The sequence below is a fragment of the Epinephelus fuscoguttatus genome, linkage group LG5 (assembly GCF_011397635.1).
Source record: "Epinephelus fuscoguttatus linkage group LG5, E.fuscoguttatus.final_Chr_v1".
In the NCBI taxonomy this organism is placed as follows: Eukaryota; Metazoa; Chordata; class Actinopteri; order Perciformes; family Serranidae; genus Epinephelus; species Epinephelus fuscoguttatus.
The window spans coordinates 7,477,916-7,491,642 of NC_064756.1; the positions used below are offsets into that span (position 1 = coordinate 7,477,916).

General features: G+C 40.9%; 1 protein-coding gene across 2 annotated transcripts in view; it reads left to right on the forward strand.

The window, feature by feature from the left end:
• LOC125888264 (SPRY domain-containing SOCS box protein 4-like) overlaps window positions 1-5,647 on the forward strand; it is a 76,406-nt gene extending 70,759 nt beyond the window's left edge. For both annotated transcript variants that reach the window (XM_049575515.1, XM_049575516.1), the window contains one exon: window positions 4,288-5,647. In XM_049575515.1, the coding sequence (XP_049431472.1) occupies window positions 4,288-4,415 (128 nt within the window). In that variant the 3' untranslated portion in view covers window positions 4,416-5,647. The remainder of the gene's footprint in view (window positions 1-4,287) is intronic.
• The last annotated feature ends 8,080 nt before the right edge of the window (window positions 5,648-13,727 follow it).

Consider the following 13,727-nt stretch of genomic DNA (forward strand, 5'->3'; position numbering starts at 1 on the left):
GGGGTTTTCTGAACAGATAAACCATCAGAAAGTTCATCATCACTGATTCTAACCAAGACATAAAGTAAAGATTTCTGTGCCCGTCTGCTTTTAATTAGGATCTCGATGTAAGCTGAGTCAGTGTTTATTTGCTCCTCACTTCAGACAGCTCCTGTTTCCTTTCAGCTCTGTGTTTGTGTGCTCACCATTCAGCAGTCATGTAGCCACCAGGGCTGCAGTTCATGCCCAGAGGAATGCCTGAGGTCTCTCGACAGGCTCTGTGTGCTCTGGCTCCATGAACGTGCTTCAGGCTGGTCACGTACGTGCTTCTTGTTTGTTTGGTAGGGGGCCTCAGCTTGTGGTGATGTGGTGCACTTTTAATAGACTGCCGAGAGAAACGGCTCAATCAGTCACAGAGGAGGCTCGGTGTGGTTTTCTGTGTATATAACATAAGGTGTGTGTGTTTAAGCAGCTCCTTTGTCTGTGGTAGCAAATGAATTTTTTATCGTGGACAGAACCAACAAAAGAAAATCGTGCAGTATTAGACTGTAGGCTGATTGGAAATTGCAGTGATAGCCTTGATGCTGTCAGTTATTCATACAGAATTTTCAGGGTCTTCGCCCAGACTATGGGCTTTTTGTCCAAACGACAGCTCCATCATTAAATCATGGCATCAAGGCTACAAGCGAGCGTGCGATTGATGTCTTTTGAATTTCCATGCAAACAGTCACGTCGGCTATGTGCGGGTCAGGCAAGTTCATGGAAACAATGACAAACTTTTCTTTTCAATCTCTCGCCCGTCGACTAGTGTGTGTATTATGGTCGAATGCAAGTGTAAATGCCCCTGCTCATGTCCTTCACACAGTGTGTAAGTGGACTGTTAGCAGCAGGAATTCAGCCCTACCAGATGGTGCTTCCAGGTGGAGCAGCTTGACATCCGTAAAGGGACAGCAGTTAAGAGTCTCTGTGTCTGACATACACAGACATCAGTTGCCTCCAAAATTGGCGGGAGGGAAGTTGCCCTGTTTTGCTGGCATAGACAATAGGAAGACCTGAATGTGTGTAGAAATTTTACTATATATATATTTTTTTCTGCTGCTTGTTTTCCCACTTGTTAACATACACCCAGGGTTATGGCATTATAAAAGATTTACAGTAAATTTAATCCAGAGCTGAAACAATTCATGGACTGTGCTCGCCACTGGTTTTCAAGGACATCTGTACAAATGGAGACATTGTTGTCAGTATGCGTACTAGTGTCGATGCATGATTTTGCGATGGCCCATAGCACTGTCTCAAACTACGACACGTACCACTGGTGTGCAGAGGAATCTTAGAAATATTTTTAAAGAGTCAAATACGTTAATTTAAATATATAATGCCATTAAAATATTGCATTTCCATTAAAAATACTTGACATTTAAATTATTTAAATTTGAATTAGTTTTGCATTTCCTGTAATATCTTTGTTTTGATGTCAGCCTGCTCCAAACGGGAACTTTCAACAGGAGAAGTGCAGATGAAGAGTAGAGTATTTTAAGCAGCACTGTTGAAACTGAAGTGGAAGACGATTAACTGAGTGCAAGTGATCTCCTAAGCAACGGCAGTAAAGTCTCCACAGCACCTGATGAGGGTGGCCCTTGTTGTGTGGAAGAGTTTTAAGTGCCAGCGCTAGTGCTACACTTTCTTACAGCATGGCTGTGGCCAACAACAATAATCTTCTGATTAGGAGTAATCCTGCCTCCTGCATGAAGTTTTCGTTTCTCAATAGAGTCGGCCTACGCTCTGTATTTTAACATTGGCCATACTAAGGCTGGGCGATATTACGACTGTACGATAAATTTTCAAGCAAGATATAGTTTGAGACAATTCCATTTATATCGATATAGGGTCAAGATACGTAACAGAACGCATACCAGTCTGCATTTTTCCTTTCTCTCACAGCTCTGCCCCACTCACTCACAAACAAGTCTTCCACAAACACTGAGAGAGACACAGAGCTGCTCCTCAGTTTAATCTGTCTGTTCATTAGTCTGCAGTGAGACATCGGTCTATATGTTATACATGCTATGCTAAATCAGTCTGAGAGATGAATCAAGTTACTGCAGTGGCAAACGTACAATACTGTAGGCCTCTTCCACTCTCACTTTTGGCCGCACTTAGTCAAGCCATGCCCTGCAATTTGCATCTCCATTTCCGCCGTGCCACGCCAAGCTCCACCAGAGATGGACCTTTTCTGGAGAAGGTCCAAAAGCCAGGCCACCCACCCTTAAGCGGGTAACAGTGATGTCCCGCTGACAGCAGCCAGCACCCAATGATCCCGCTTCTCCCCCTCAAATAAGCTGTATGTGTTGCAAGACCGTACTCACCTCTGTCTGCAGGAGACCAGAAAGAAAGGCTTTTTTCAAACTCTCTCAGTACTTTTGTAGCTTCTAACTGAATCTCTGTGGTTTGGAGTTTAGTTTCTCTCCTGCGTCCTGTTTTTACTTCAGATATCTGCTTTATTTTACTGAGTCATGTTCGCTTTCCACCAAACTCAACATTTCCTTATTTTGCTGCTTCACAATAAAAGTTTATACATAACAAAATAAGGGGAGACTTTTATTGTGAAGAATCTATAGAAAATAAAATGTGTTTATCACTGAATTAGCGGAACTTTGTTAGCGGCATTTCTTTAATTAAGACAAGTCTAATAATACGGCAGGGTGGAAGAGTAAAATCAGAAACAGCCACAGTGAGATGTTAGATGAAGAGCTGCAGACAACAGGCTCTTACTACACCTCTGCAAACAGCTCACCTCCAACAGGTAAACTTCTTTTACCTGCCCTGCTGTAGAAACACATGCTGCAGAAATAACAGGGAACTTAAGCCTTGGATCAATTTGCAAGTTACAACTGAACATGTAGCCCATTTCCTGAACATGTAGGCCACAGTGGTGGGACTTGGAGAGCCTAATATTTTCTCAATTGGTATGCAGTGCAAAAAGTCTGAGAACTATTTGCCTGTAGAGTATGAATAAATGTAGGTATAGTTCAGTGAATCACTTGTTGACTGTGAAAAGACTGCTTAGACGGAAGTGCCATGCATTATTAGAGTGTCATCTCTTCATTTAATACCCATAGTACTGTCTGCCCTCGCTCATTCACCTCCTGATAGATGGCAGCGAGTAGAAAAATAAAAAATAAAAAGTGCTTTGCTACATCACAAAATGCAACTCAGTATAGCGTTAGTGGAAAGAAGAGGATTACTTGGCATTTCTTCATCTTACACTGTGTTGTCTATGCTATTGGTCAACACCAGAAATATATGGGAGAAAACACAATCCAGCCAAAGCTGACGGATCTGTTACATTAAGCCCCTTTGAGTCAGGCACCTTGTTATGTAAATATGACAGCAATTTAAAATGTCAGTCTGAATATGCACCTGTGCTCCCTTTATGTTCAAGTCACAACTTCAGTCCTGCTGAGCTGGAGCCGGTAACATCTCTGTGTCACCTCAGCACAAAATGAATTACACAGAGAGAAACTAAATGCATGTTTACGTCTCCTGATTGAGATCACAGCAATACAGAATCATGACAGATTACTCTATGACAGCAGGCAGACAATTAAACTGCTTGTACAACCATAGTAATATTTAGACCAGCTGTCTTCTGCTTGTTGCTTCTCATGCCAACTGCATGGATGATAAAATGAATATCCAGTAAAACGCTTTACACAGCATGTGTGCAAAAAGTCCAGCTTCTGTTCTTCAGTCCTTGGTCTCCACCAGACTTTAGAAAGTACAGGTTACATAATTCTCTACCTAATAAATGATGAAATTGATGAGATAATGTATCTGTGGATTCACCGTGACAATTGATGGCGAGCGCCCTCAGGCTCAGGGTGTTCACGAAAAAGACTTGGACCTTCAAATTCTCGCCTTTTAAATCTGAAAAGAGAACGCTCTATCCGTCCCTCACATCAGTACATTTTCAATTCACCGCTGTTTCCTGGCAGTGATACCTCTCCCTTTGGCACGCCAGGCACCACATATCATACACGCATTGTTGCTCTTTCCATAAATGTCTCATCACATCTAAATAAAGCCACGAGGAACATTATATAAGACACATATGAATGACAGAAGAAGCATGATTTTTAGCAGATGGGTGTCACCTGTGTTTGAGAGGAGCTTCTCGAGGACAGACAAAAGCAGGTGTCTGCCGGGCGTAGCCACCACGACACAAGCGCAGGTGTGTAAATCGAGCGTAAACAAACTCACCGTCTGGACCCTAACCATGTGTCTCCTCTCTGTCGCCCCTCACAGCGGAGCCGCTCCCCCTCATGGACCTGTGCAGACGAGTAGCTCGACTGGCTCTGGGCAGAGAGCGCATCCATCACATCGACACACTCCCACTGCCGCAGACGCTCAAGAACTACCTCCAGTACCAGTGACCACACACACACGTACACACACACACACGGGATGAAACTGTGGTCCATTTGTTCTTATGGTTACCAGCGTCCAAACTGAACTTGATCATAACCATGAGACATCTGCTGAGGATGCGGACGATGATGTTGACTACGAACAGGTGGTGAAGTTGGCGCTGCCAGGGGTTTTGTTTACGACAGTTGGGGGTTTTCCATTTTGAATGTTTTTATCGTCTTGGTTTCTGCATATTTTTTTTTCTCGCTGTCTTTTTTCCTGTACTGGCTGGAGGAGCTGATGAACGAAATGAAGGGAGCGAGGAATTAAAAGAGGGTGTTGCAATCCACCGTCCTGCTAATCATGGCGTATAGTGTCCTTAGTTTGAGAGTTTACACCGACATCTTTTCTGCACAGACTCGGTGGAAGCCTCCTCGGAAACATGTTGGTATTTATATTTATATTCCCAACAACACAGCAGGCTCTGTGGAGACGCAACAATCCCTCCAAGCCACAGGAGAGACAGAGAGGGAGAAGGTCCACACACAGTTCTATTTTTGTTAGTTTGTACACAGTGCAGCACACATAGATTGCATATATACTGTGTGTGTGTGATGAGTGTACAGAAACAGAGCTCAAGCTGTGTGTAGTACGAAGACAACTCACTGACAAGCAGGCAGTTACCACCTACAGGCTAAAGAACACAACAACTGCAATGTGGTTTGAACATTTTGAATCCCCCTCCTCTCTCCTGCCAGCTCTTCTCTCTTTCTCTGCGTCCCTTCATCACTCGCTCCAGTTTGATTTAAGCCTCCATCATGTTTGGTGAACTCAAAGGACCGCGGGCTCTGTTTGTCGCCTCTCCAGCTTCTGTAACGCTGATAGAGATTGATCTGAAGGTGAAGCTGTGTGTTCGACTGCTAATGTGCCTGCTGCTCTGAGACAGAAACACAAGCAAAAAAAAAAAAGCACATTACAACATTTCTGTCATAGCAAAAGACCCCCCAAGTTTTAAATGCTGCTTTTCCATCTTTTTTTTCCCTCCACCATCTCACCCTGAAGTGGGTTTTATGCCTGATTTACTTTTGAAAATTATGGTTTTATGATGAGATTGTTTTTTAAATGTCTTTTTTTTCCTCCATTACATGGATCTTGAGATTTGTTTACGGGACAAGTTGTCTCGCAGGTATAGGTAGAAAAATGTGCTGCCATGAGAATCTTTTAAATGTGAATAAGAATAAACTCAGCTAAACTCGCACTGCCTGTTTTCTGTGCTCTTTGTCATCACTTCTGAGACCTGACATTTTTGATCCAGAGTTGTACTTTCTTTTGCCTAGTTCACACCACATGACTTTAGCCCTGATTTTCTGCTCGCCAACAGTTTTTGGATCACTCTGGACAACAGCACCAGATCAGAGGCAGATCGGTGTTGGCTCGGTGCTCACACACGGCGCTTGAGCGCTGCGTGTGATCTGTTCAAAGATGCATTGCAGACACTCCTCAGATATTTAGCATGCTAAATATCTCGACCTGTTGCAGACTTTATTGGCGAGCTACAACCAAAGACAGTGGAAGGCATGGGTTGAGGACAGAGACAAGTGGCACTGCATCACTCTTCAAAAAGAGGGTGGAAGGTGGACTATTGCATGCAGTCTTTCTGATAGTTTTTAGCCTGATAGCATGCTCAGAATTCTGCTTTATCACTTTAATATTTTTTAGTAAGCAACCCTTGATCCTTGGTTGTGGTTGTGTCACTTGACATTCTCATCATGGATTCCTCCTGGTGACAGATCATGTAGTGTGTCACTGCTCAGTCGTGTCATGTGTAAACCATGGTGACATCAACACTTCCAGATACAAGACCACAAGTTGTGTAATGTGGAATGTACAGCAATCTGTTGACTTTGAAAGTCATGTAGTGTGAACTTAGCTTTAACTGACGTTCACATAACCCCGCCCCTGAGCAACAATTGTCCAATAACAACTCAGCAATCATAACTGGGCATGGCAGGTCTGTGAAGCTTTGGATTCTCCACATGTTGAAGCAGTGTATGTGAGTGATGCACTGTGTCTACAGAGCGTTTGAGAATGCTGTCTATTCCTTATTACCTGTCCAAAACCAAAAATACAAGCACAAAACAAAAGTGTAAGAAATGGATATAACTAAAATATCTGTATCTGCTGTTCTTTATTTCCATGTCCTCAGTGTGGGTCACCAGCTGGTGAAGATGCTGACTTTTGGCCTGAGACGTTCGGCTTCAGGCTCCGCCTTTTGGCATGATCTTAGTATGTAGCACCTTGTGTTTATTTAAGACACTTTAACAGTCTTTTTGCTTTTAAACCGATAAGGTGAAAACATTAAATTGCCACCAAATTTTTAACCAAAGAGTTTTAGCATTAGCATATGCTGGGTAGCTACAGCTGATAAAATTTGCTGTCGTCAGCAGCCTACTTTGTTAACTTCTCTGTGAACTTAAAAGCCTGTTGTTTTGTTAGCTGGACATTGCAGTGGTAAATCTGGGGGTCCTGCCAATTCTTAAAATGTCTTAAAATGCATTGAATTTATTAATGTAAAATTAAGGCCTTAACTGGTGTCAAGTCTTCTTCCCATTTCTTAACATAGGAAGAATAATTTTATTTTATCTTGTGAGATTCAACAAAAAATAGTAAATAAATAAATTCTTCCCACCTGGGAAGAAGAATTTTTATGTTGAATGTAAAATCTCATCATTATTATTATTATTATTATTATTATTATTATTTTATTTATTTATTTATTTATTTATTTATTTTAATAATTTACCGAATGCCTTTGTTTGGCAGATCAGGATAGCGGAACCAACAACAAACATTATGTTTACAGCCAGGATACTCAGAGCAGAGGTACCACTGTCTGCTAGCTTGCTGTCACTGTCACCCTACCCCGGATGAAATGGGGTAAAATAAAGTGTAAGTGCAGTGAAGTGTAAATTAAATGAAAATTGGCAATTTGACCAAAGTAATGCATACAATGCAACAAGTTTTTCAAACTTTGCATAGTGGGAACTGAAACAGTGGGTCTTCATGTGGAAATTGCGTAACTCAAAATTGCCCCTCAACCTGCCAACAGGTTGAGGGGTTCAAACCTGGGTTGGGGAGCCCTTCTGTGTGGAGTCTGCATGTTCTCCCCGTGTCAGCGTGGGTTTCCTCCAGGTGCTCCAGCTTCCTCCCACAGTCCAAAGACATGCAGGTTAACTGTTGACTCTAAATTGTCCGTAGGTGTGAATGTGAGTGTGAATGTTTGTCTATCTCTATGTGTCAGCCCTGTGATAGTCTGGTGACGTGTCCAGGGTGTACCCTGCCTCTCACCCAATGTCAGCTGGGATAGGCTCCACCCCCCTCACGACCCACAACAGGATAAGCGGATGAATATGCCTAACTGTAAGTAACTGATGTCGCTTGCTTGATTTTTTGTTGTTGTTGATGTTATTTTAAAATTGGTCTTATTAATTTTATTCCAAGTGGCATTAAATAAAAGTCTAAAATGTAACTTAACTTCAGCTGTAGGAACCCTGTAAATCTGCCGCTGTTGTTGCTGTAATCGTTACATGTTGGATGTGAGAAGAGATGTAGCAACAGTAACTAAGGAAGCAGAGGCTCAGCAAAGCGAATGGTCAATTTCTCTGTCTTATTTCAATGATGCAAACATTTGTAATGGATGTTCCTTTATCAACACTGATAATACCAGCAACACAACTTACAGCACATCGCATCAAGCTTTGGTGTGGAGCACGTGTAGTTGCTACAAAGGTCCACTGTGACAGAAAATCCTTTGCTGCTGTCAAAGCCCCAGATGCTGGTTTTGGTGTAGAGTCGAGATGAGCCAGTTCTAAACCCGATTCCCATCATCCCAGTGCAGGCTTTGAACACAGAACAAAGCCTGTCTGTGATCAAAGTTCAGCTCAGCGTGGCTTTCCCTGGCACTACCAACAGAAAATCCATTAGTGTTTTGCAGCAGAGAGCAGCCTGTGTTGATAATATCATAATCGCTCTGAGAGGCATCTCTCCCTCTGCTTTTAGACGCAGATGACCGGAGCTAACGCAGGAGAATTGATGGACGTGGACATTTAATGCTTAAATAATGATGACAAAGATGTGTCTATAAAACAACGCAGACTTTAATAACAATAACTGGCTGAAGATCGTGCTCCAGCACACGTGCTCGTTACAATCTGACATCAGAATAAACACAAATATAGAAGACACTGAAATGCAAGTCACTCTATAGAGACGAGATCTGCTATAAGCTCTGGTCTGCTATTGATCCCCAGCTGTAGCGTGCATCCGCCTCAGCATATAGTGCTGTTCAATAATGCAGGGACCGGCCCTTTAAAGGATTATTGAACAAGCTTGAAAGTTAAAGCTGATGACTTGTTTGATCTGGTTAAAAGTGACTTGGCTTTGCTAGATCCATATTTAGCTGCCTCTTGACAGTGAGGCTTCACTTCAATTTATCTCGCTGTCTCTTCCTCTGCCTTCTCTCCTCCACCACACTCTGCCAACTTTCTCCTCTGTCTCCCTTTTACACCGCTTTACTCAGGCTATTTAAATCCCCCCATCTCTGTTTTCCCTTCTCAGAAGCACATTTTCCATCACAGAGCTTTATCTTCTGCCTCACCTGCTTTGACTGGAGGTAAACGGTGTGTTTCAGCTGTGAGAACATTGTTTGGTAGGATATTTGTCCATCACGCCACCTTCCTCATCCGTTCCCCTGTCTATGCATACATGTTATACATATGCATATATGGAGAGTGGCAGAGTGAGCTGAGGAAGGGATGGATGGTTGGAGGCCGGCTGTCTGCTTCAGAGACAGGCAGAGATCCATAATTTATGGAGGAAAAATCCTGCGCCTGCTTTGCTTGGTAAGTCATGTAAAAGCTTACATTTCATATTTCTCCTCACTCTCTGCTCCTTCCTCCAGATCACACATAGAGATTTCTTCAGAGGGCAGAATTCCTCAAAGTAAAGGGTGCTTCTTTGACCTACTTGAGGAATTTTATGCACAGTCACAGATAAGGATGTGACTTTAACCGCATTTATGTTCAATCTATGTTGAGCGGCAACATCAAAGGTGCATCTGCTCCGGTTTTGTTGACTTTTTGCTTGTACTTTGCGATTCATCTTGGAGTTTCAGAAAGAGACTGAACATGACATTTGGACTTTATATGATATGTTTTTCACTGCTTTAAATCCCACTGCAAGAAATGTAATATTTTGCTGTCAAAGCTACCGTTGGCAACTTGTATTTTAAGAAAATAACTTGTCAAATTTTCCTGAAACTCACTATATTCACACAGCATTAAATGAGAGATAACCTGTGGGGGAAAATATTGTATTCCTCTGCCTACTCTTTTGCCTTGTAGCACTTCTAATGGCCTTACCGCACCTGAATGAAAACAACGAATCAGAGCCAAGGAGTCACTCATGTAAATTCATTTCAATCAGTGCTCATGAACACGGGTGAAACTGTCAAAGCAGGCAGCATTAATCAAATATGAATCAAGATTCTGTTACTGCATTGCCTGTTTCTAAACTCAGATGTTTTTAGAAACATAATTTAGTGACTGTTTGGCAGTAAAATGAGAACGTTGGCCCAGCAGGTGGACAGTGCTTGGTGCTTTGGTTTCCAACAGTCACAAACGTTCTCATCTTACAGCTAAACAGTTCACTAAAATTTTTCTGCAAATGTTTCAGGTGAGAAAAAGGCAATGCAGTAACAGAATCTTCACTCATATTTGATCAGTGCTACCTAGTTTGACAGTTTGACCACACACAAACGCTGAGACTCCTCAATCAATCAGTCAGTCAAATTTTATTCATATAGCACCTTTCAAAACAAATCAGTGTCATTCCAAGTGCTTTACATTTTGATTGAAAAATACAGAGAATAAAAAAGTAAAATCAGAAAAAGGACTGGGAAAGTAATGCACACCGTGTCATACAATAACAATTTAAAACAATAATAGAAGATAAAAACAAGATCAAAACTACTGTGCTGCTACAAAAAAAAAAAAAAATATGCAGGATAAAATATAAAATCAAAGTCAGAAGAATAGCAATAAAAAAAAGAGAAAAATACAAATAAGACCACTGAATAAAACAAAAGTAAAAAAATAAAATTAAAATAAAATGCAGGATAGAATATAGAATAAAATAAGATATAAAAAACAATCAGGGAGATAGCAATAAGACAAATACAGATAAAAAGTAATAAATAGAATAATTATAAAACAATAGAACTAACGTAGGACACTACATAAAAGCCAGACTAAAGAGATGGGTTTTTAGCCTACGTTTAAAAGTGTCAGTGTTTCTGACTCCTCTCAGATCCTCCGGCAGTAAATTCCACAGTAAATTCCTCGGCTCTGATTCGTTGTTTTTGATGCACCATAGTCAAATTCATCAAATGGCATTAGAAGCAGTAGAAAGAGGAGGAAAGACATATTTGTTTTCACCACCTGTCTGTCTCATATGTCTTTCAGAATGTTAGTGACAGTGTTAGCAAAGATAAAACAGAAAGAAGTTAAAGCAACTATTGGTGGGACTGGTTTCAGACTGTTGACAGAATTAAGTAGTGGGGAAAAAAAAAACACTAAAATGAATTATTGTGTTTTCTTTGATAATGGTGATATAACAAAAACTATAATAATTCATCTTTGGGTTTTTTTCCTTTTTTTTTTATTATTACTTTTTTTGCATTTATAAGTGGAGCTCAGTGTCTCAGTGTATGCAGGTGGTGATCACATACAGCACAACCAATACACATACAAACAGCGTCACTCAATCATCACAAAAAAACAGGAACAAACAAACAAACAAATAAATACAGCCGACAAAAACTAAACAATGTACCTCACACAACACAACACAGGGACAATAGAAATTTCATATTGGCATAACAATTTTCCAAACCAGCTCAACTGCAACAAGCACAAGTTCACAAAAAAGTAAATAAAAAATAGACACCAGTCACTGTTGTAAGTCAGGCCAAATATCTTTTCTCACCACCCGTCAGCTTCAATAAACTTTTCCCATCTGTCTAAATAACCTTTGCTCTTTGCATAATATACTTCCAAAATAAACTGGTGTTTAAACAAGTGTTTCAAGATCAAGCATCTTTTTAGGACTAAGTGAACAGTACATTAAAATACAGGTTAACCGATGTTTTAACCCTTTTCAGCCCTGAGATGTCTGCATGTGTTCTTGTCAACTGCAGTCAGGTAGGACAGCCTATAGGTGTGGCCCAGAGCAAAAAAGACCCTAAACACTAATTGTAATAAAAAGCAGCTTAGATGGCTACATTTATAGTTTAATCCAAGCACTTCACAAGGTTTATGCTGCTCTTTCACCCACACACTGGTGTCAGGAAGCTGCCACACAGGACACTGGCCTGACCGTCTGTGTCTTCACTGTTTTGTCCAACATTTCACAACTGCTCTATGGTAGCAGGATACTAAGAGCACAATGTCCAGAGAGACTTACATGAGAAAGTCGACCTGAAACAGAAGTGAGGAGGACAAAAATTCAATTTTGGAGACAGGGAGGGACCTGGCTGTCATCCACAGTGGAAATTCCAGTCTTTCTTTGTGATCTTCCCACCCCCTCATCTTTCCTGGGAACACAGAGCGGATGGACTGTAAGTAACTCGCAGGCAGTACCAATGGACACTGGGAATGTTTTATTTTACGTCAAATGAAGCACTTGATGCAGATGCAGTTTCTGGGATGTATCCACGTGGCTGAACGTGCTTACTGGAAGTTGCTTTGGATAAAAGTATCAGCTAAATAAATTTATTATAATGTTAAACCATCAAAGTCATTTTAAAGATGGCCAGTGAATTTAGGGCTGCCACTGAACACTGATTCATCAAAGACGTGAAGAATGTCCATGACTATTTGCCAAGGCCAAGTTGACATATATAAAGTTCTTGATTTGTCCAACTATCAATTAAGAATCACTCTTTCTATATACTATAATCACAGATTAACAAAACAAGGTGATACTTTTTCGTCAAGCTGGAAACTGATTTTTTTTTTCCTGCAATTTTCTGCTGTAAAAAAATCTTAAAAGATTGAGTTCTGTTGCTCAACTAATCAGTTATTCAATACTGTACTAATCAATTTATTGATCATTTCAGCTTTAGTAGCGTTACTGAAGATATGAATCAATATCACGAATTACACAAGTTTGAAACCCTTCAAGTTAACTTTTACTGGCACTTCATACTGCACCCTGCCTGCAACTAAGGACACATATGAGGTGAAGTTTATCTCTTCCTCCAACTTCCTTCATAGGCCACTGTGCAACAAAATGTATTCCAGCCACCCCAAACCAAAGGTTCACATATAAAGATCATTAACAGTTTAAGTGAATGCTGTAATCAGAATATTTTTCCTGCTTTACCTTCCTGTCAGACAACCTGTTCCAACTGGGAACTGAACTCAAAGTAAAACTTATCTGTGATCTCTCCTTTGACCAAACAGTAATTTTAGCATTCTGAACAAGTCCGGATTCACTATTAACACAATAACAGAAACAAACTAACCAATCAAGGTAGCAGTAGACCAGCAGCTCCTGTGTTCACCAGGCTAAAATTACAGTTTTTGTCCAAGGAGTTTGGTGACTTTGAAGACAGCAATATAAAGGGTTCAGATCCTCATTGGAAAGGGCTGTCTTGCACGTTTTACACAGAGATCATGATATATGGCTGCTACTAAGTCCCTTCTTTATGCTGCCTCTGCATTTTTGCACAGAACCATCATTCCACACCAGTATGTGATTTTAGACAGCATGCCAGCATTGCGGAAGCAAAATAGACATGAGCACAGCGGCTTCCATCTCTAGTGTGACTTATAACATACGCATCAGCAGCCCTTTTTAAACACTAGCAATGCCATAACATGACAAGCATTTAACGTCGGAGGATAAGGAGCTCTCAGACTTTATTGCTCTCCCGATTTGTGGACATTTTTGGCTGTCCCTTTTAAACAGAGGGTCGTTGCGGCGCTGTAACTACCTCCTACTTTAATACAGAACAACAAGGCGACATAATGGAGTTAAATTCCAGCCTTGAAGAGGCAGTGTTAGAGGCGCTTGTGATGGCAGGACTACAACAGTTTAAATAATTTAAATACAAAACACTTAAACTAGTTTGAATTTAACTTATTGAAAGAATAGCCCCTTGAGATGGAGCATCTCATTTTCAGGGGGTCCTCAAACACCAACACAAAACTAGCCATACAGGAAAAACTGCATTACATAACAAACATATTGTACAAATACAAAGATACAAACATCTT